We start from the raw sequence: 22,232 nt of genomic DNA, 5'->3' as shown, positions 1-22,232 counted from the left end.
GGGGGAAGGAAGGTCACTCACTCTTCTGTCCTCTACCCTGAGGAACACACTACTCCAACTTTACTGCCTTTTCCCATCTCGAGAGAGAGAGGTAGATGAAGGATGAGGGACAAGCAGCTTTCATTCTTTTAACTTCCACTGGGGCCTGCTTGTGTAGGCCTAAGGTGGGATCTGGGTGGACTCTTAGCTTGGTCAGGTGGATTATTGACCTTGCAGTTTCCTCATGAACTGCTGGCAGGAAGCCAGAAGGCTGGGCTCCACCCCTGCCTCCCGTTGTGAAATGGGAATTCCTTGTAAATCCTCCCCTGCCTTACCCCCAGTTCCTAAGGCCCGACATACAAATTCACCAGGTTCTAGGTTCCAGCATTTTTATTGGCTGCTACTAATTCTGGTGTGAGAACACCCCCTCCTCCTGCCCAGCTGGGAGTGTGCCTTCTAGAAGCATCCGGGCTCGGGTGGGACTGCTTAGTGGTTCACTCTTGGCTGGAGAGGTGGCAGGGATGAGGATGGTAGGCTGCAGAATTTATGCCTTCTACACACAGCAAACAGTTCCCACATGTTTGGCTCTTCCCTATAATGGAACGGCACTCTCCATGCCCCTGGGGCCTCCTACTCCCTCAGTGTTGAGGTCTTCCTTGCAGAGTTGTGTTGGTCAGCAGATTCTGAGAGCACAAGCTCCACGGCGGGCCCTGGTGTGGATGAGACACATGGCTTCTGTTCGGAATTCACTGGAGGGAAAAGAAAAAGTACTGAAGAAACCTCCAGGGTGGGAGGAGGGTGAAGCTGCAGCCAGTTATCTTTCCCTGGGCTCTCCCTCCCTTGGGTCCGCCCTCACCATCCTGCCAACATCCCTGGCGAATGTCACCCCCTTGCTCGCCCGCTGCTCCTGGGAGCCGGTGCTGCTGCCACTCAGGGAGTTCCTTCGCATGATGCCTGGGTGCAGGATGGGGAGGGAGAGCACTGAGTGAGGGAAGGGGCCATGGGGAGAGGGGGCTAGTCCCCCCCAAACTAAGGGGCAGACCCCCAGGGCCTGAAAGAAAGATCACTAGGGACGGGTCTCCAGAAAGATGGGAGTGGGGCAACTGCTGTCTCACCAGGGCCCAGGAGCTCAGAGCGCTGCAGGCTATTGCGCCGGGAGGTGGGGAAGCTGCCCTTGGAGAGGCGGCGCTGGCGGCTAGACAGCATAGCAGCAGGGGCCACGATACCCGGCGGGGGCTGCTTCCCGAGCCTGCTGTACAAGTCCTCAATTTCCTGTTTCTGTAGTGTCTGTAGTGCCTCCACCTCTGACAAGTGCCTGAGGACACATCAGGAGCGTGAGAGGGCTAGCCAAACACTTTGCTCTCCCAAGTCCACCTCTTGACCTCCATCCTCCCCAGACTCACTTCTGCCGAAGACTCCGCAGCTCAGCCCAGAATTCCTCATCCTCCCCACTGCTCTCTGATTCCTCACTGCTCAGACACAGGCTGCTGTAGGAGTAGTTCATCCACACTGGGCTGGGATGGCTCAGGGGGGGAGGGCTGCCCCCGACTCTGGGTTCCTTCCCATCGTCCCCTTCCTCTTCGGCTCCAGCCCCCAGGCCCTCGGCTGCACGGTCACTTTCAGCCAGAGCCTCCCTGGCCTCTGGCCCGCCTCCAGCACTATCCTCCGTGTCTGAGCTCTCCGAGGTCAGCTGAGGGGTTGGAGCCTTCAGGGAGCCAGAGAGAGTGGGGGATGTCGGTTGCAGGGGAAGAGGCTCAGCTGGTTCCTTGGATGAAGTCACTTGGAAGCGCCCAACAAGCTGGGGCTTTCCCTCTGTAGTGAGACAAGGAAGGAGTCATGGAAGAAGGAAGAGAAATCAGTGGCAGGATATAAAGTGACTGAGGGACTTCCCTGGTGGCGCAGTGGTTAAGAATCTGCCGCCTGCCAATGCAGGGGACACAGGTTCAAGCCCTGGTCCGGGAAGATCCCACATGCCACGGAGCAACTGAGCCCGTGCGCCACAACTACTGAGCCTGTGTTCTAGAGCGCACGAGCCACAACTGCTGAGCCTGCACGCCACAACTACTGAAGCCTGCGCGCCTAGAGCCTGTGCTCTGCAACAAGGGAAGCCACCACAATGAGAAGCCCGTGTGCCACAACGAAGAGTAGCCCCCACTCGATGCAACTAGAGAAAAGCCTGTGCGCAGCAACGAAGACCCAATGCAGCCATAAATAAATAAATAAATAAATAAACGAATAAATAAATAAATTTATTTATTTAAAAAAAAATGTGACTGAGGATAACAGGCAGGGGAAGGTCAGTGGTCAGAGGCCTCACCTTCAGAGATGGGAGCCAGTCTGGCTTCACCCAGGAGTGGCCAACCAAGATTTGGAGAGGCCTAAAAAGTGTGGATCCATGAGTAGAGAAATGATCCAGAATGGACCCCACACACACACCCCGCAATCATCCCTCTTGGTTCTTACTCACCTCACTCTCCATCTCAGCTGTCAGAGGTGAAGGCCTCTCCTGGCCACAAGGAGCAAGGGGAGCTGGAGGGGGCAGGCTGGGTAGGGGACCAGGAGGAGCTGGAGGAGACTGGGACAGGAGCCCAGGGGAGGGGGACAGCAGGGACTGAGCCACAGTCATCACAGCCAGTGAGAACGCACTAGCCAGAGAGAGCAGAGGGGCTGCTGTGGTGGAGGGGAGGGGAGAAGCAGAGGGACAGGGGGGAAAGGAGGCAGGAGCAAGAGTAACCTGGGAACAACTGGGGAGGGGAGAATTCAGTGGAAACTGAGCAGATGGGACTGGAAACTGGGATGCACTGGGGGAGAATGGAAGTGGGGAGCTGGGGGGGAGTGGAGAGAGATCTGAGGGGACCTGGGGAGAAATTGGAGAGAATGAGGAGGAGCTGGGATGACATGGGGGAGAAGTGATGGGGAAGATGGCACTTGGGAAAGCAGGGGACCCAGGAGAAAAGGGGTTTCCAGGAGATGAGGGGGTTCCAGGAGAGGATGGGGAGGCGGAGAAGGCTGCCCAGCTCCTCTGCTCTAGGGTGCTGCTCTGGAACTCTGCTGGGAAGGGAGCGGATGTTGAGATTCCAGTCCTCCATTCCCTACGCCCTTCCCCGGAGCAACCCCAGGGGTTGGGATGAGTAGGGACAGAATGTAGTACATACCACTGGATGGGTCTGGGGGGTACCCTGGGAGGGCAGGCAATGGTGCTGGCTCCTCCTGAGAGAGAGAAATGTCACAGTGGGAAGAGCTGAGTCTTAGGACTCATGAACCTCTAGGAGTCCACAGATGAGTTTCAAGGGATTCAAAAGTGTATTTGAGGGACTTCCCTGGTGGTCCAGTGGTTAAGATTCCGCGCTCCCAATGAAGGGGGCCCGGGTTTGATCCCTGGTCAGGGAACTAGATCCCGCATGCCGCAACTAGGATCCTGCATGCTACAACGAAGATCCTGCGTGCCACAACTAAGACTGGTGCAGCCAAATAAATAAATAAATATTTTTAAAAAACTGTATTTGAGAAATATGTAGTGGTAAAGGGGCATGATGTCTGCATCTTACTTAAATGGTTCCCCCCCAAAAATGCATGCACACACACAGATAGGGGAGAGAGGAAGAGAGAATGGTAAAGCTCATGTGGCAAAACACAACTGGCAAATCTAGGCAGAGTATCTAGGAATTCTTTGTTCAATTTTTGCAACTTCTCTGTAAGTCTGAAATTTTATTTATTTTTGGCCACACCGCAAGGCATGTGGGAATCTTAGTTCCCCAACCAGGGATCAAACCCACGCCCCCTGCATTGGAAGTGTGGAGTCTTAACCACTGGACCACCAGGGAAGTCCCCTCTGTAAGTCTGAAATTGTTTCAAAATAATGAGCTAAAAGTATGCATTGAACACATTTTTCTAGAACAAGAGTCTGTGGCTTTCATCAGATTTCAAATGGGGGAAGAGCCATTGTTTTGGGGTCCCAGAGATGAAGACAAGTTAGATCCAAGGGGACTGGTAAGGACAGAGACTAATGAAACCTGGAGCAGAGTCCCTTCCCCCTGGAGGTGCCCAGAGGGGTCTGACCTGGGGGCCCAGGGGGTCTTCAGCAGCCTCCACAGGGCCAGTATCTCTCTTCAACAGGGTCTCCACTCGCTGGATAATCTCCCGAATCCGGTTCAGGAATCCAGCTCGCTCCGAGGGCAGAATGAACTCGTTATACACCTGGCGAGAGTCAGCAGGAAGGGGAAGGAGGGCTCTGTTATTCCACTTATCCCTCTCTCCCGGCCCCAGTCTTTAAAAACCAACCCTTCACCCCACCGCTTGTGCTCACTACCAACCTAAAACAAGTATTTAGTAAGCACCCATTGTGTGCCAGGCACTGTGTGGCGTAAGGAGAAATACAGCTTAGAGAAAAGGAGGTAACATTCACAGCGTGCATGTATATACCAGATCTTTACATATCTTATCACATTTAACACCAACAACAGCTTTCTGGGGTCTACATTAACACCGCCACTTTAGAGTTATGCTAACCAATGCTCAACGAGGTGAAGTTCAGTCTGCCCAAGATCAGGGGATTTGCACCCAGACCTGTCTAAAGCCAAAGTCTGAGTTCTTTACACTGTTGCCTCACATGCTTTTGGACACAATTCCTCCTCTCATAGGGTTTATAAAGTATGCCCCACAGATCCACATACACACACAGCCCCACAAAGTTAAGTAAAAATAAGGCAATAAATGGTAAATGTAACATTCAAGTCCGCAAATGCTTACTGAGCACATACTATGTGCCAGGCATTTGCTAGGTTCTTTGAGGGAACAGGGAAGTATGAAACAAGGTCCTGGTCCTGAAGAAGCCCGAAATCTAGTGGAAGAGACACACACATACATAACTCCATAGACTGCAAGTCAGCCCATGGCAGGTAAGGCATTTTTGATTGGCATAGAGATAAAAATGCTATTCCAGGAAGGGGAAAGGGAAAGCTGCTGTTTAATGGGTAGAGATTCAGATTTGCAAGATAAAAAGGTTCCAGAGATCTGTTGCCCAACAGTGTGAATATACTTAACACTACTGAACTGTATACTTGAAAATGGTTAAGATGGTACATTTTATGTTATGCGTTTTTTAACACAATTTTTAAAAATTCCATTCCAAGAAGAAAGCAGTTCATACCACCTCAGGGGATAGGGGGAAGCTGGGGTGGCTCCACAGCTGAGGCTTGAAGGATGAGTAAGAAAAGCAACCCTTTACTGAGGACCTACCACGTGTGGACATTTCCCATACTTTTATCATCATTTCACTTCTTGTACATGCTGTATCACTTCGCATAAATTATATGTTACATCAGAACATCTTTGCAAAATAAGTATTATCCCCTGCGTTTTACTGATGAAGTTCCGAGAGGTTAAGAAACTTGCCCAAGTTTGCCAAATCAGTAGATAACAGAGCTGAAGTTTGAACTCAGGTCTTATGTGAAAGTCCACCCCTTCCTCTGTTCCATGCTGTTTTGAGGCAGGAAAGGGCACAGCACATTCAAAAAGGGCACAGCACATTCACAAAATAGCGAAGACTGGAGTATAGCTGAGAGTGCTGTGAATTTTAAAGGCCGTGCTCCAGAGTTTGGACGTTACTCTGTAACCACAGGTAGCCTCTACAGATTTGGCGGCAAAAAAGCAACAAGAGGAGATCTAAGTCTCAGGAGAATTCTGCTGCAGAGGAGTGGAAGGTGGGCTGGGAAGAAGAGAAAGGAGGGCAGTGGACCCTGGGTTCAGGGACAGGGTCCCTTTGGCTGTGTGGGATCTGAGTGGGGCTTGAAAGCCCAGTAGAGAAAGCACCCAGGGCGAGACCCCCGAGGAGATGGAGCCAGAAGCTGAAAGGCACCCAGGCCTCTTCAGAGGACCATTCAGAAACCAGTGTGGCTGGAGGAAAGATTCTTGAAGGGTTGAGTGGCTTGACAGAAGTTGATAAGCCTGCACGCCAGGTGATAGTTTGTCTTTGTCCCCGACACAAGCTGAATGACATGATGGAGGAGAAGCTTTAGAGAGAGTTCCTGAAGTCTGACGTGTCTTCCATTCCCTTCCCTCTTTCATCCCAGAGGCTGGCATCCACTGCCCCCACTCCACTGAAACTGGTCTCCCACAAAGACCTCCTCCTGACAAAAGCCAGTGTGGTCTTGCCTCAGGCTTCACCCTATGCCTCCTTGAAACAATCTCCTTACTCAGTTTTTAGTAACATCTTCCGGAGCTCCTCCTACCTCTCAGGCTCCATCTCTGTCCTTCGATGACCTATCCCCACCCCCCCATTCCACAACTGGGGATATCCACTAAGACAAACCTCTATGCCTCAGGCTTTGCAGGCCCACCTTCTCTCACGCTCAACTCTGCTGAGACTCCCAGATCCACCGCTCTCTCCAGCCCTGACTTGTATTCTCTCCGAGAGGATCTTATCTTGCCTGTCTCTCTGTCATTCAAGCTCATCACGATCCCTAAAAAAAAAACAAGCCTACTTTCATTTTCTAACTTCCTCTCTCCTTTGATGGCCTATTGCCATTAGTTCCTCTAAGCTACAACTCGCCCTTGATATCCCCTCTCGCTAACTCCCTCTCGTATCAACTCAGCAAATATTTATTGACCATCTACTATGTACACTGTACCATGTCAATAGATGACTGGATTACAAAGTAATTTATTTTCCCAAAATGACCCTCAGATTCACCCCTTTTCTTCCTCCTCCCCCATAATCCATTCTCTCCTTGGACCACATCCAGCTTCTTGTATCCACCTGCCAACTGGATTCCCTACCCCCAACCCTCTCCCACATCCCACAGCAGAACAGTCTTCTTAAAACCTATTCTCACCATGTTACACTCTAACTCTTAAGACTGTCTATGATCTGGGCTCAACCTCACTTCCACAACTCTCCTACAGGAACCCTTTTCTTTTTGGATTTTTTAAAAATTGAAGCATAGTTGATTTACAATGTTGTGTTAATTTTTGCTGTACAGCAAAGTGATTCAATTATACATATATACACATTCTTTTTTTTTCATATTCTTTTCCATTATGGTTTATTACAGGACATTGAATATAGTTCTCTGTGCTATACAGTAGGACCTTGTTGCTTCCTATAGGAACTCTTCCAATGACAAAGTCTCCTCATGAAGCCCTCCTGGCCCCATATTTCAAGTCACTCCCTATTTCCATGCCTTTCCTTTGCCATACCTCCACTGCACATGCCCTTTCCACTCTTCACTGCCATTCTGACCCATCTGTCAAGACCTCACATAAGTCCTACCTCTTCCCCTGCTGCCCTCAACCCATCCTTTACTTACAGCCACAGCATCACGTGTCTAGCGTGCACTTCACTGCACTTATGTATACCCTATGTTAGTCTCAAATTGCTCCAGCTGAGGATCAAAACCTCACTGGATAAACAGAAACCTCCCCCAAAACAAGGGCAGAGATGTCTTCAGTGTCACTGTGCTGAGGGCCAACCAGCTTTAAAACCCTTGCTGTTGGATGGGGTTGTGGGGGGGGAGTTCAGCAACAGGGGACATCAGGAAGGAGACTCTTGTCCCAGATCCAAAGACTCTGTCTTCATCTCTCTCCCCCTCACCATGGCAGCTGCAATCTCTTCCGGGCTGTCCCCATCCAGATCAAATCGGAAGGTCACCATCTTGCTGTTGTGCGTCTGTAGCTGGCACTCAACCACTCTGTCATTCTGGTCTGAGACCTTCAGAGTCAAAAGTCAGCAGAGGGAGGAGGTCAAGCTCTCTGTCTTCATCACGTGTCCCCACCCCACTCCAACCAAATGACAGTGGCCAGACTGCAACTGGAGAGAGGCAGATTCTGCCCCCATAGTCTTGTATTAAAAACATGACTGGCTGACTCTTGGGTACCAGTAGCACACTGCTTCTCCCCTTTTCTGGCTGACTTCCCCTATCCCTCTGACAGTTCCCTCCAGGCCCTGTAGCTTATTCCCCAACACCTGTGCCCCTTCCTTACACTTGTGACCCGAAGCCGGGATCGGGGTCTGCGCCGGAGGTTTTTCCCTGGGGGTCTCCTCATCTGTTCCATCCCTTCTCCCATGTCACTAAGGCCTGATGCTGCATCTGAGGCATAGCTGGAAAAAAAGGAAAAGAAGACAGGAGTGTCAGAGTGGACACTGGGAGCCCAGAGCTCCATATATTTCACCCTAACACCCCAACTCAGACCAGAACTTACCTGTCTCCAGGGGAAAAGTCATTGCCAGGGCCAGAACGTGGAATGGATAGGGCAAAAGCCTGAAATAGGATATGGGTTCATGAGGTCAGGGGAGGATAAATGCTGGACTCCAGGGAGATGGTGTCAAGGGTGCTGGGGTACTTGGTAGAGGGAATTAAGAAGAGGACAAGAGGGGTGGATTTCCAAGGACACGGGGCCATGTCAGGGGTTTGGGTTTTACAGGATGGGAGATAGGTCATAGGATTGGAATGGCTGGGAGCCCCCCATGTGACCCCCTCTCACCGAGGGCAGGCAGAGATGGGACTCAGCGGGGCTGGATGGCACACCCCTAGGGGGCTGAAGGGCAGGGTCTGAGGCATCCAGGAAGCCGGAGGAGCTGAGGTAGCCATCAGTCTCGCAATCCGCTGGTGGGGAGGGAGGGGATCAAAAAGTGGAAATAAAGGAGAGTGGTGGCCAAGGAGGGAGGCTGCCTGAGCAAGGAGGGGCCTGGAGCTGTGGCAGAGTTCTTTCCCAGAAGGAGCTATGGCTAGATGTGGAAGGCCGGGTAAGTGACAATGCTGTTGGCTTGAACTTCTGGGTAGGGGGCAGAGGCCAAGGGTTCTGGGACCTGAGTCCCAAGGTCAGAGGTGACTTACAGGTGGTAGATGAGTAGCTGGCATGGCGGAAGAGGAAGGGCTGGTGCTGGTCTGCCTCTGGCTCCTCGGGTTCAGGGGGGAAGATACTGGAGGGAGCAGGAGTCATGGGGACAGCTGCTGGTAGGGGCCCTGGCGCTGGGGGGAAGGCCTCCAACTCCTTCGCTTTGCGCAGCTTCTCACGCTTTCGCTGGATGGCAGCAACCCGTTCACGCACTGCACGGGCCACTGGCTGGTAATCAGCTTCGCACACTAAACCCAGGGCCACCTGGAGTTGGGAGGGTGAGGAACACAGTTTGAGATGAGATTCCCCCTCCCCCAACAAAGACCCATCATGACACCTTCTTGAGGCCTCCAGGACATGGGAGAAAGGGAACCAACATTTATTGATTACCCACTGTGTCCATTAACTGGCAGCTCTTCACATTATCAACATTAAATCCTTCCAGCAACCTTCTGAGATAGGTCTTATCAGCCCCATTTTAGAAATAAGTAAACTAAGTGACCAGTTCATGGTTATACAGTAAGTCAATTGCTCTTGGGGGCTGGGGGGGGACACTTGGCAATATCTGGAGACATTTTTAGTTGTCACAACTTAGGGGTAGGTACCACTGGCATCTACTGAGTAGATGCCCCAATATCCTACAATGCACAGTACAGTCTCCCAAACAAAAATGTTAGTAGTGTCAAGATCAAGAACCTCTGTATGTAATGGATCAGGATCCGATCTCAGGTCAGGTTTGAGCTATGCTTCGGAGACCCGCTCCTATGCCATATTTCAAACACATTCTCAGGTTCCTGACCCAGACCCACCAAGAGATGATCCCACCCTTTCAACTGCATTTTTCTATCAAGAATTTCATACTCTTTCCCTTCCCCCCTCAGGCGTTCCAAGACCAGCCCCACGTCTTCTGTCTCCCATATATGCCTCTCCTGGTCCACCAGCTTCTGTTCATCATGTCCTTATTCATTTCAATAGCAAGCTCCGCCGGGCATGTAAAGGCGGTGGGGCAGGGTGATCTGACCTAAAATCTGAACAACCTGAGTCAGTTCTGCCACTTACTTGCTTGGGACCTTGTACAAGATATTCAACCTCTCTGAGCTTTTATTTCCTCATCAATAAATCGGGATAAAGTCACTCCATGCAGGGTTGGTAACAACCATCGAATGCATGGGAAAGGGCTCTAAGCTGTGTACAGATGTGGGTGATTAACAAGCTCCCACCACGTGCTAAGCACCGTCAGGGATAGAAAAACCAATACACACAGTCCCTGCCCCCAGGACTTTATAGTCTAGTGGAAGAGAAAGACAGGAATGTATCCTGGTATAAAACAAGACCAATGGGGGCCCCTCCAGTAATGGAGGACCTGCTGAAGTGGGAAAAAAACATTTAATTTTGACTCTAGAGGGGACAGGCTTTCTGAAATGGATGGTTCTGAGCATGAAGGAAGATCGAGAAAAAGACATGGGGGGGATGGGGGATGAAAAAGGGAAAAAGAGATAAGCTGGAGAGAAGGGCATTTCAGGAAAACCGGATCAGCAGGAAGTAAAACAGGGAGGTGGAAGGACCCAAGGCTGGAAAAGGAAATCTCCAACTTGTGGAGAACACTAGGTGTGCACGCGGGTGGGGTGCGTTAAGGCCGGAGCTGCAGGGTGACCCTTGCGGGAGATGCCGAGAGGGCTGGGTTGAGCCCCCCTCCCACCACCCAGGCACCACTCCAGCGAGGCACTGGCCCCTCCAGTCGACGTCCAAGTCCAAATGCCCCTCACATGCCCAGCCGCAGGGCAGGCAGTCTGTCCTCCGCTCACCATCTCCTGCGCCACCTCCTCGGCTGCGTCCCGGCCCAGCTGGAACAAGAACTCAATGGCCTGGTTGTCCCGGCGGCGCCCCCCTCTCCGCGCGTCCTCCATGCGCAGCCAGAGCTTGAGGTCCGGCTTCTCTCCGTCGTCCTCCTCCGCCAGCTCCACGTGGACGCCGCGCTCCTCGCGGAAGAAGGCGTGAGCCAGAAGGTCCTGGATGGTGAACCTGAGGGCGGCGCCACCGTGAGCCGAGCCCCACCGCCGCCCGCCCCCCAACCGCCCCCACCCCCATCCAGCCCCTCCACCCACCTCTCGTTCTTATCCGTGCGGATGCAGCCTTCAATAATCTCCTTCACCTCGGGCATCTTCACCTTGTAGAAGCTGTTCGGCTTTGTGCCCTGAGGAATGGGGTTGCATGAGGCCTCCCGCCCTCTGCGCCCCAGCTCTCTGCTTTACGCACCCGCCCCTGCCCGAGGCAGCAGGGCGTGCAGAGGCAAAAGCACCGCGACTGCTACTAGAAGATGTGATTTCAAATCCCAGTCCCCCCACGTATCGACAGTGTGACCTTGAACAAGTCTCTCGCTGAGCCAGTGTCCTCATTTGTAAAACGCAGGGCAGAACGTTTGCCCTGCTCACCCCGCGGGGCAGCAGGAAGGATTTCACATCGATTGGATGTGAAATCGTTTGTAAGCTCTAGAGAGCGCTACACACGACATTATTCTAAATAGCTTGTATTGGAGGGGCCTTGTGTGCATCCAATATCCTTCAGCATTCACCAGGGCGTCTTTATGTCCAGCCTGTTTTCATTAAGGGAAAGGGCACTGACCGCGGGGTGGCTGGAGCAGGAAAAGTGTAAAGGGGACCTGTAATTCCCTCTCCTCCCTGCCCCCTCTCACCGAAGTGACCTTGCGGTAGATTTGCGCGGCATTCTGGCACTCAGAGTAAGGGTACTCCGAGGTAGCCATCTCCAGCATGCACATGCCAAACGCGTACACGTCCACGGCCTCATCGTATTTTTCCTCGTACATCTCCGGGGCCATGAACTCCGGGGTCCCTGTAGGATCCACAGCAGGTATCAGGCTGCAGTGCCTCCTTTATGGCTTCGTCCCTCCCCTTGAGCGTACAAAAGGCTAGGCAGTTCTGGAGTGCAAGTGACCGACCCCTCCCCGTCCTGTGTGTGTGAGGGTGGGGGATTGGGGGAGGGGTGTGGGGAAGAGGGAATGCCATAGGTCTCCCCATCTTCCCTGTGGGCTTCTACCTCCATGGCTCCCGAAAGACACTGTTAGGGGGAGAGGGTCCCCAGGCTCTCTCCTGACATGGGGAGGGCAAGAATGGCAAGGACCCCCGGGAGGGACGCACCGATGACGCTCTTGGCGAAGGAGGCGCGTTTGAGCGTGGCCAGGCCCAGGTCCCCAATCTTAACGGAGCCTGTAGGGCCCGTGATAAAGACGTTGTCACACTTGAGATCCCGGTGCAGGATGGGGGGTACCCGGGAGTGTAGGAAATGAAGCCCCCGAAGGATTTGGCGGCTCCAGCGCTGAAGGACTCGCGGCTTCATCTCGCGGAACCGCCTCAGGTATCTGGGGGAGGGCGCATAGCCACGGTCTTGGTGGGGGACACATAGGCTGGGGAGGGAGACCACCACTGGGAAGTTCCCCGTAGCCCCACCCACTCCCCCGCCTACGCATCTTTTGCCAGCCTCTCCTAACCTAGACCGGCGCCAGTCCTCAAGCAGAAACGCAGTCGGGGGTGTGGTAGGTAGACAGGAGGTTACAAAACGGAGGTCGGGCGGTAAATGCACAGACAGGGCCGCCCCCAAGGTGCTGTGGAAGCGCCAGAAGGGATAACTAACTGCCCCGGGCGTGGGGGAGGGCTTCAGAGAGGAAATAACTTTTATGTTGAGTCTTGAAGGCTGAGTAGGCGTTCAAGGGTGAAAATGGGAAGGGATGAAGACTTTCCAGGCAGAAGGGACACCCGTGCTCAAAGGCACGGAGACAGCAAGTGATGGGGTAGGGTGCGAGGAGCTGCTGGGAATTTGGTTTGTCCGGAACGCAGGCTGGATCCTATAAGGACTTTGTGAGCAGTCCTTAGAGAGTGTGGACTTTATCCTGAGGGCAGTGGGAAAACTCGAAAGGATTTTAAGGAGAGAAGTGACAGTGCCAGATCTCTGCAGGCTGCAGGAAGATAGGATAGCTTGCAGAGGAGAGAGGCATCGTGGGGGAAGACTCCTTAGGGGGCAGCTGAGGCCTCCAGACGCTCAAGAGAGGAGGATGAGAGATAGTGAGCCTGGCTTTGGACCTGCCTGCAGCGTTTGAGGAGGCTGGGCTCCTCCAGAAGCAGTGGAGACCTCCCACCACCAGTCCTCCCACCAACTCCCACCACCAGGCGCAGAGCTCACGTCTTGAGCGTGCCCGAGGTCATGAGTTCGGTGACCAGCACGATGCAAACCTGGCCCCTCAGCACCGACTTCCACGAGTCGTAGAAGCGGACGATGTTGGGGTGCTGCAGCCCCTTGAGCATCTCCACCTCCTCCGAGAATCGCTGCCGCTCCGCTCGAGACAGTTTCCGAGTCTGTGGGGTAGGGGGTGGGGGTCACAGTCACATCAGGCCCAGGACCCCCACGGAGAGGGGGAATGGGAGCACACGGGGCAGGGCTGAGGGAGAAGTGAGGGTAGGAGCCAACGGATGGGGCTGGGTGGGTGGGATCATTTGTCCACCGATTGTAGATCCCTAATTCCCGGTGTGCCCCCCTGGGCTGCTCCAAGGACACACCCACCATGGGCCTGGGGCCGCCCCCTGGACCCCCTCCTGGACACAAGCGCTTTTATGCAGCCCTGTCCAGGAGCCCTGAAGTCAATAGCGCCTTTGTAGCCGCCCAGGCCGGCCGTGGGGTGGGAGGGGACGCCCAGGGGCTGGCAGCGGGCAGGCAGCAGGCGGGCAGCAGGCAGACGGCAGGCAGAGAATTGGGGCCGGCAAGGGGATTGGCCTCAGAAACTGGGAACTGCTAGATCCAGGCAGGAGGCAGGAGGGCTGCAGAGGGAGGTACAGAGAAAGAGACAAAGGATCCAGGACCAGGTGCCAGGAGACTGCCCCCTGCCCCATGGCTGTCTCGCCTCCCCCATCTCCCTCCTCCATCTCCCTCCTCCATCCCCCTCCCTCCCCAGTTTGGCCGCCTTGCCTTGCCTGGCTTAGAGCCTGGGGCGTGGCACTGGCAGGCGCAAGGGGCAAGCCCAGTGCCAGGGCTGGAGGGGAGGACCCTTCCCCCAGGCCCTGTCCTCCCAGTCTGAATCCAAAGCTGCTAGCTCAGACTTAACTGGGTTCTTCCCCCATGGGAAGAAGGTCCTTCAAACCAGCATACCCCTAAAGCCTATGGGGTTCAGCACCTTTGGATCTGAGAAAGGAGAGCTCAGGTAGGCAGCGGGATGAGGAGCAGGACTGGACTCAGGCCAGGGCTGGAGCTCCCTGTCTCCCCTCCCCCAGCTGTGGAGAAGTCCAGAAGTCTGACTGCTTCAGAAGGGGTGTGCGAGGGCCCCGTCCTGCCACAATAGCCCTAAATCATCTGGAAGTGGAGAGGACCCTGCCTCAGCTGCTGGCCTCCATCATTCCAGCCTCCTAATCTGCAAAGATCCAGAGTGAGGGAGCAGGAAGATCAGGGTCACACTGAGGGTCTCAGGACTTAGGGGAAAGGGAGAGAAAGGGAAGAGATAGTAGGTAACCACTGCAGGAAAGTGGTGAGGCCAACCACCCCTCAGGTCTGAACTGGCTCCCTACCCAATTCCCCATCCTATTTTCCACCTCTCAGGGTTGAGTATAGAGCCCGTAAAGTGAGAATGTCTAAATCCATAGGGGAGCCACCATACACCACCTGCCTCAGTTTCTCCTTCTGCAGCCCGGAATCAGCCAGGTCCATGGATCATCAGAACAAGGGGGACAAGAGTGTCTGGATATTTGACTGGAAAAATACATCCCTCTTGCTGCTGTCCCCTGGGTCTCCCATCCCAAGACCTCCAAAGGGTCCCATCCCGTGGCGTCACCGAGGGGGCTCCCAGCCGCACCTGCAGCTCACACCAGGCCACCTCCACCGTGGTGTCGGTGTCCAGCCCTCGATACACCGTCTTGAACGAGCCACGTCCAATCTCGATGTCAAACTTGAGGTATCGGCCGTCCGGGGACGTTGCCACAGCCTGAGTCTCCGTGTCCTCCTTTTCCTCCTGCTCCCGCCGCCGCTCCCGGGCCGCCGCCTCGGTGATCCTCGGCGGTTCCCGGGACCCCGACCCTCCTGCGGAGCCCGCGAGTTCCGGACGCTCGGAGTCTGCGGCCTTCACCGGGGCGCCCGCGGTCCACGTGCCCTCAGTGGGCTCTTCAGAGCTAGGCGGTGGACTCATTGCGGGGCCGGAACCAGCGGAGTCCGGAGGAGCAGGGGGCTCCGGAACGGGTGAGGTTGGCTGGGACCAAGAGCTCAGCAGCCCCAAGTCGACTGAGCTGCGGCGGCTGAGACGGGAGGAGCGCGGCCGGGGCTCAGCCTTCCCGGAGAAGCGGCGCGCCCGGCGAGGGGGCCCGAGGCGGGGCGGCCCCGCCGCGGCGAGAGGCGGCGGGGGCCGCAGGGCCAGGTCGGCCTCCGCCTGGGACATAGGGACCTCGGTCTCTGGGGCCGGCGGTGCCAGCATGAGGAAGGGCCGGGCGCCGCAGGGCGGTAAGCCGGGCGGCTGGAAAGGAGGCGGCCTGACAGAATCACTGGCTGGGTGCGCAGCGCTCAGGCTGAGCTACTGGGGCCCCAGCCCAGGGTCGCCTGCCCCGCAGCCACGCCCCCGCCACGCCCCCGCCACGCCCTACCCCCCGAGCCGCCCCCTTGGAGCTGCTAGCGCACGGGAGCCCGTGGCGCAGCCCCTCACCTCGGCCACCGCCCCGCCCCCGGCCGCTGGCCCTCCTCCCCCCGGCCTTCCGAAGCACCCGCCCTCAGTCTCATTCCGAAGCCGGAGCCGGGTGCGAGGCGGCGGTGTGTCCTCCCGTACTACCAGTGCGCAAACCTGTCTGGGGGAGCACGGTACTGGGACAGGGAGATGAAAAGTGACCGCGGCTCCCCGGCCCTAGAAAGGGGGGTGGTGAAGAGGAGGCTACCACCAGCCTGCACGACCCAGATAAGGTAGCGCCACCCCCTCCTAATCGTCCGGAATGGCCCCAGGCCGACAATACAGAGGTCAATGGAAAGATCTGGTTTTCTCCAACGTCGCAGTCCCTCCGGGCTGCACAGGGATGGGAGTGTGCACCCCAAAGCCAGCCCCTCCCCCAAACCAAGGACCAGGTCACCCATCCTCTCCACCTCCCCACCTTGACCGCATCCTGGCCAGAGTGGCTGTTTTTGCTATGTGGGCTCTCCTTCCTCCCCCTCTGTTTGCCAAAGTTTCTAATAAACCGAAGTCCATATCCGGTTTACTCCCCCTCAGCTCCCCTTGGCCTCAACTACCCCACCCAGAGCAGATGGATGGAGGGAGGGGCTTCAGAGTAGTTCAGGACTTCCACAGGGAGATGGTGAGGGAGGGGGAAGTCATTAAGCTATTCCATTTTAGAGACAGAAAGCAGTCTGTCCCCAGGCTGTGTGCCATCGGCACTCCCCCGCACAGCCCACCCAGCAGATGTAAAACCACAGACTCACTGGAGCCCGCCAGCACGAGAGGACCTTTTCAAAGGCCATAGGCCTTCTCTCCCCTCTCCTAGGCTGGGATTCACTCAGGGGGTTAACACTTCACAGCCCTCCCTTTGCCCACTCCAGTAATAACCGCAGCAGCAGGCAGTAGGGTTAAGCTTTTTAATATCATAAATCAGTGTCCGGCCCCACCTCTCATTGCCAGGCCCCTTCCTGGGCCTCCTATCTTCACATTGCCTGAAAGGCTGCCTGCAGCCAGGGCTTCGCCCATCCCCTAGGAAAGATCCAGCACCAGCCTGAGAGAGGAGGCAGCAGCAGCAGCTAAAGGGGTGGGAGGGGGAAGAAACAGAAGCTTGTGCAGGTGCATGTGTGTATGTACTTACGTGTGTGACACAAATGAAGTTTGTGTTTAGGTTTACAGACCCCAGCTCACGAGAGGAGGTGAGGCAGGGAGCAGCACATCTTTTTTCCCTGGCACCTCAGCCTCACCCTATCCCAGTGACAGACACATGGGATAAGTGGGAAACCCACCCCTGGACTGCAGCCCTTTGGAGTCTGGTGGAGTCACGGATCCAGTCTGTGGGGACACTTGGTCTGTCTCCCTTTGAAAGCCCTGGAAGGGTGGGAGGTAAGAAGTAAAGGGAGACAGGTTTCTGCTAGAAGAACTTGACGCCTCGGCCATCGCTGACAGTGATGATCTCGGCCTTGTGCTCCTGCTGTAGAGCCTGCAGAGCCCGCAGTAGGGTTGCCTCATCCAGCCCGTGGAACTCTGGACAGGGAGAGATGGGTAGTCAGGGACACTCAGCTCCTTGGGGCTCAAGGCCTCTGAGAGGAGCAGCCCAGCTGGAAACTGAGAACTTTCCAGGACAGCTGTACTGCTACAGCTGCCCCCACCCACCCTTCCTGGGTATTCCTTAGGAGTAAGGAGTGGAAGAAAGCCTGAGTCAACATGAAATGAGAGTTCATGCTTATTCCCCCTTCCTATTTCTTCTGTCAGACTCAACCCACATGCACCCTCGCACTAACCCCCCTGCCCATTAGTGTCTGATATACAAGAGTAACACCGTTTGCTTGTGGGCCACAAAGAAGGGGCCCTGACAATCAAGTGTAGGGAGGTCAAGTCCCTTGTCATTGTACGCTGACCCTAACTGCATCTGTACCCATTGGGAGGACCTGTTCTAACACAAAGAGGTATAGCCATGCCTCTGGCCAGGAGACTGTTAAGGTCCAGCACAGATATCTGCCCTTTCCTAGTGAAAAGGAACCAGGCTGGGAGCCAAGGGCCAGCTGAGTATCTGGAGATATGGCAAGATACTGCAGGGAGATGTGAGAGGCAGGAGGCAAGCCCTAACAGGCTTGCACACCTCACCCCCTGCGGGGGCCCAGCTCTTGAGTCAGGGAGCTTGCTTTCTGAGGAAGCCTCCAGCTTTGCCTGGCCTGAGTGGTGGGCTGGGCAAGGCTGCAGCACTGAAGTCATGGCATGATGGTGGGAGTAGCAAGCAGAGGCCTGCAGGAAAGGGGGGGGGGAAAGCCAAGAGCTGTAAACTCTGTTGGGGCAGCCAGGCCTGGCAGAAAGGGGAGGTGCCCCTTTTTCCCCAGCTCAGATTGGTACTTTTGGTGATCCTGGGGATCAGAATATGAAGTCAGAGATAAAAGAGCTGAGAAGAGTATTTACACTATGTAAAAATCAAACAGTATACAAATCCTTGTCTGGCCAGAAACCATAGTATTCTAAAGGGCAGGGGGTGGGGTTGGGGGTGTTGGCCCAATCCCTTCAGCTGACAACCACAGATCTTGAGCCCTCCATAAGAATAAAGGGTGACAGAAAGCCTGAGTTAGCAAGGAATGAAATTTCAGGCTTAATCTCCTTCCCTAGTTCCTCATTCGGCATCTCTACCGATAATTCTTAACTTCTCATGGGTCACAGATGCCCTTCAAAATCTTATAATATGGACTCTATGCTGAGAAAAATGCACATACAGCCCCACAAACAAAATCTGTGGGTTCTCTGCATGTGAATTCAGGTGGTTTATGGAAATCTTGGACATGGGTTAAGAACCTTTGTATTATTTAGTATTTGGAATTTAGAGGCAGAAAAATGGGAAATCTGAATGTCAAGTAAACAAAAATTATCTAGACGGAGGAGGATTCAGATAACAAAACTGGGGAGAAAGGGAAAAGCATTACCCTCATCCTCTGTGTCTTCCCCATTGGTCAGTTCGTATAAGGTGAACACGGAGTTGTTCTGGCCACTCCTGGAAACCTATGGACACAGAAAACAGGGACTGAATAAGAACCAGGAATTTCCTGGGAGAAGGTAAACTCACCAGCTCCACCTCTCTGACCCAGGAATGATACTTGTTCCCAAACGAGAGCTGTCACCTCAGCAGAGGAGTGGCCTAAAACCCACAAACCCTACAGGTGCTATATTTATACATGTACACACATGCTCGGAACCACTAAACCACAGGCCTTCACGTGTCTGAGGAGTGACCTCTCATTCTGGTTGTTTTCCTGTTCAAGAATGGGTGGTGTGTGTTTGTTATATTTGGGTTGTTGATGCTTCTTCCCCTCCTCTCTCCCTTGGGAATGTTTAGGGCTGGTGGTGACAGGGAACGCAGGGGAGAGAGTCTGTCCCCACACCCACACTGTTCAGAAAGTCTCATTTATATTGTGGACAGCCCCATAAGGATGTAATGGGGGAGGGGCTCCAGGTTTTTGTGTTTTTTTCCCTTCCTTTCTCCATTTATCTCCTGTGGCCAGAGGCTCCAGCCAACAATAGTACTCGTGGTTTCCAGGACTGCATTCTCCAAACATGGCCTCACATAGCCTCTGGCCTCCTACAGGCAAAAAAAGGAAAGTTCTTTCCAGCCAGGGAAATTGAGTCATTGAAAGAGGCTTGCCTGGAAGACCTACACTTCCTCTTTCTGCCCCCTCCCACTCTGCTCAGTCTGGATCTGAAAACACCAGGCATCTGCTGAGCACAGATTCATTCTCCTTTGCCATGGGTCACTGAGTCAGAATAGTCTCACCCACTGATAGATGAGCTTCCCCCATTCTTCTGGCCTCCGCCACATGATCAGGAAGCTAGACTTGTTCTTATCCAACCACTCGAGGTTCCCTGCAAAACAGATACTTATGAAAGCACCATGCTCTAAGAAGAGACAATGAGGCAAAAACCAAGGTGGAAGAGAGTGTAAGAGATTCAGCTTTCAGAAAGAGAAATTCAGGAATTGTTTTACTATTACTATCTGCAAGGCATCCATTCTCCTCTTCAGGTCTTGGGGCACAGATGGAGAGATTTCAATTTTGTATACCAATGGGGGAAAAGAACCCAGGGAATTGAGCTATTGTACAGAAAACTCTGGGCTCCAAGCCAGGAGAGGAAAAAAAAAAAAGTTCTTAAAAGAAAAGACTTGTGGGGGCTTCGCTTGTGGCGCAGTGGTTGAGAATCCGCCTGCCAATGCAGGGGACATGGGTTCAAGCCCTGGTCCGGGAAGATCCCACATGCCGCGGAGCAACAAAGCCCGCGAGCCACAACCACTGAAGCCCGCGCACCTAGAGCCCGTGCTCTGCAACAAGAGAAGCCACCGCAATGAGAAGCCCGCACACCGCAACGAAGAGTAGCCCCCGCTCGCCACAACTAGAGAAAGCCCCCACGCAGCAACAAAGACTCAACGCAGCCAAAAATAAAAATTAACTAATTAATTAAAAAAAAAAAAGCCACTGAAGGGTTTAAAAAAAAAAGAAAGAGGGGCTTCCCTGGTGGCGCAGTGGTTGGGAGTCTGCCTGCTAATGCAGGGGACATGGGTTCGAGCCCTGGTTTGGGAAGATCCCACATGCGGCGGAGCAACTAGGCCCGTGAGCCACAGCTACTGAGCCTGCGCGTCTGGAGCCTGTGCTCCGCAACAAGAGAGGCCGCGACAGTGAGAGGCCCGTGCAACGCGATGAAGAGTGGCCCCCGCTCGCCGTAACTAGAGAAAGCCCTAGCACAGAAACAAAGACCCAACATAGCAATCAATCAATCAATCAATAAAAATAAATAAATCTTTAAAAAAAAAAAAAAAGAAAGAAAGAAAAGACTTGTGCTAATCTGCCCTCAGGAAAACCCAACTAGGATGAAAAATAAGGAATCTGGGGAACTGAACCCACCTTTCTTCCTCAGTTCCTCTAATACAACCTGGATTGATTCCACGGGCAGCTTCCCTGGTTTAAGGTTAAGGGAATGGTATTAATGGAATGAACTGGGTGGGATAAAATTTCTCAGAGCCAGGCTCATGCTACAAACTACCCTTCTTCTCCCACCTACACACATTGACGTGCAATGCCCCAACAGGATATAAACTAGCATTTTCTGCATATTGGGGGGAGGAAGGTAAAGAGAAACTAGTGTAATTAAAAGGAAGAGCTTTAGAGGATGAAAGGTACTATCATTTCTCACCCTCTGTCCTCTCTCCTTCCTCCAGCCATTCTCTAGATATTTTAGGGATGAATCAGGCAGCAAAAGAAAACAACCCTTACTTCCTGGGACAAGGAGAGTAGGCAGAGAAAATTACTAAAGGTAATGCCAGAGTTTGAGCCTCATACAGAGGACAAAAGTTTCAACGAGTCAAAAAGGCTCAGGTTGAAAAACTTGGTACTTGGCTTCAGGGCAGAAATTCTAAGATCTGAATGACACCTGGGTACTCATCACTGCCGCGGACAAGAGGGCTTGGTGCTACATTCGGGTTGGAGTTGTTGGTAAAATGGATGTCAGCTACACAGTCTGGCTCTTTCCCAAGGCCAGTTGGGGTGGGAACCTGCCTTCTGTGGGTGAAGAGGAGTGTGAAGTCTGGGCATGTGGGAAAGTGTGGAAGTGCATGTGTGTGGGGTGTGGAAGAGCCTGAGGGAGGATACGCTGTAGCTTCACGTTGTTGAAGAGCGGGCTCTCCTGAGCTTCCATCACCGTCATGCTGGACTGTTTGTGCAGGCGACAGAAGGACAGGACTAGCGAGCACCAGGCGGCCAGCTGCTTCTGCCGAGTGTCCACGTTCGGCTGCAACCTGCCGGGTGAAGCGGGTGGGGCGCAGAATTAGAGGAAGTGAGAGGGCGAGCGGCAGCACTTGCCAGAGGCGCGTTCCCGGGAGAAAGTGAGGGACTGAGGGTGGCGGCGACCGGATCCGTTCTCCCCCTCCCCATTTGAAGCATCAGTGCTGAGCCCGGGGTCCGAGGGAGGGAAGGGAGGCCCAGCGGGGCTTCTCGGGGTCTGAGCCTCACGTAAAGAAGGGCGGGAAGCGATACTGCCACGGCCACTCGAAACTCATCGCCATCGTAGTAGCCCAGGAAACCCGGAACCCGCCGGCAAAGGACTTCCGGTCTCCTCTCCGGCACGTCCGGGCAGAAAGCACAGCAGAAAGGTTCCGGGCTCCTCTGGGGAGAGGGGCGGCCCAACGGGAGGGATCGTCCTCGTCAACCCGTCCCTTGCTATTATCCCCAAATCCTTACCGTCTAGAGCAGAAAGGGCCCTGAGAAGTCTTCTGATTCCACCCCAGAGAAGGGCAGTCACTCCCCCAAAGTGGCACAGTTAGTAGAACAGCAAATAGAACCCAGGTCTCCAGAACCCAGCCTAGGCTTGTTTCCACTATACTAGGCTTCTTTCAATATTAACAGTTGTGTCATTTAACTTCATTCCCTCGCAGTTGCCCTCAATTCCTGTGTCGATCGACTCCATCATTCCCCAGGAGCTCATTTGTAGCTTTTATCGCTGGAAATGGCTCTGCTTCCATTATTCAGGGCTGCCGTATTTGAGCACAGCCACCTCTCTCTCACCTCTCCCACGTCCTCACCTTTCTAGCCTCAAGTCCCTGGACCCCTTTTGGTCTTATCTGACTCCTTCCCCAGCCTAGACTACTCAATTCTGTCCCCTTGCCTGCCTACCTGCTGCTCAGTTTCCAAACCAGAGTCGTTGATCCCTGCTCACCTCCCCACCCCACCCCCAC

At 54.0% G+C, this 22,232-nt stretch overlaps 2 protein-coding genes across 8 annotated transcripts; both read right to left on the bottom strand.

Moving 5' to 3' along the window:
• Positions 1–351: 351 nt before the first annotated feature.
• WNK4 (WNK lysine deficient protein kinase 4) lies at positions 352–15,431 on the bottom strand. Of its 7 annotated transcripts, XM_082372290.1 has the most exons (20): positions 14,666–14,685; positions 13,994–14,562; positions 13,387–13,640; positions 13,009–13,181; positions 11,970–12,190; positions 11,507–11,664; positions 10,920–11,008; positions 10,620–10,836; positions 8,814–9,078; positions 8,461–8,582; positions 8,179–8,237; positions 7,960–8,077; positions 7,571–7,687; positions 4,039–4,176; positions 3,135–3,189; positions 2,447–3,030; positions 2,297–2,357; positions 1,383–1,791; positions 1,095–1,294; positions 352–728 (listed from the first exon to the last, which is right to left on the bottom strand). In XM_082372290.1, exons 3-20 carry the CDS (start codon positions 13,387–13,389, stop codon positions 610–612), a joined length of 3,108 nt encoding a protein of 1,035 aa, XP_082228416.1. In that variant the 5' UTR covers positions 13,390–13,640; positions 13,994–14,562; positions 14,666–14,685; the 3' UTR covers positions 352–609. The 7 variants fall into 7 exon arrangements, with proteins under 7 accessions (XP_082228416.1, XP_082228417.1, XP_082228415.1 ...); XM_082372291.1 differs by lacking the exon at positions 13,994–14,562 and having other exon boundaries at positions 14,666–14,805; XM_082372289.1 differs by having other exon boundaries at positions 13,994–14,757.
• A 971-nt stretch (positions 15,432–16,402) lies between these two features.
• VPS25 (vacuolar protein sorting 25 homolog) lies at positions 16,403–21,639 on the bottom strand. The gene is made up of 6 exons (XM_082372303.1): positions 21,511–21,639; positions 21,151–21,296; positions 20,407–20,460; positions 19,287–19,375; positions 18,442–18,517; positions 16,403–17,023 (listed from the first exon to the last, which is right to left on the bottom strand). The coding sequence occupies exons 1-6, from the start codon at positions 21,561–21,563 to the stop codon at positions 16,911–16,913; spliced, it is 531 nt and encodes a 176-aa protein (XP_082228429.1). The 5' UTR covers positions 21,564–21,639; the 3' UTR covers positions 16,403–16,910.
• Positions 21,640–22,232: the final 593 nt, after the last annotated feature.

This window comes from Balaenoptera borealis, assembly GCF_965194805.1.
Source record: "Balaenoptera borealis genome assembly, chromosome: 20".
In the NCBI taxonomy this organism is placed as follows: domain Eukaryota; kingdom Metazoa; phylum Chordata; class Mammalia; order Artiodactyla; family Balaenopteridae; genus Balaenoptera; species Balaenoptera borealis.
The sequence above is the reverse complement of the archived record's forward strand: the minus strand, read 5'-3'. Positions and strand labels throughout refer to the sequence as shown.

Coding starts and splice junctions, on each gene's coding strand:
- WNK4 (XM_082372286.1), bottom strand. CDS start 15,277: ATGCTGGCACCGCCGGCCCCAGAGACCGAGGTCCCTATGTCCCAGGCG. Junction 7,688..7,959: donor CCCGGCTTCGGGTCACAAGT/GTAAGGAAGGGG, acceptor TTGACTCTGAAG/GTCTCAGACCAGAATGACAG. Junction 4,177..7,570: donor AAGAGATTGCAGCTGCCATG/GTGAGGGGGAGA, acceptor GACTCTCGCCAG/GTGTATAACGAGTTCATTCT.
- VPS25 (XM_082372303.1), bottom strand. CDS start 21,563: ATGGCGATGAGTTTCGAGTGGCCGTGGCAGTATCGCTTCCCGCCCTTC. Junction 21,297..21,510: donor CGCTTCCCGCCCTTCTTTAC/GTGAGGCTCAGA, acceptor TTCACCCGGCAG/GTTGCAGCCGAACGTGGACA. Junction 18,518..19,286: donor GGAAGCTCATCTATCAGTGG/GTGAGACTATTC, acceptor CTGTGTCCATAG/GTTTCCAGGAGTGGCCAGAA.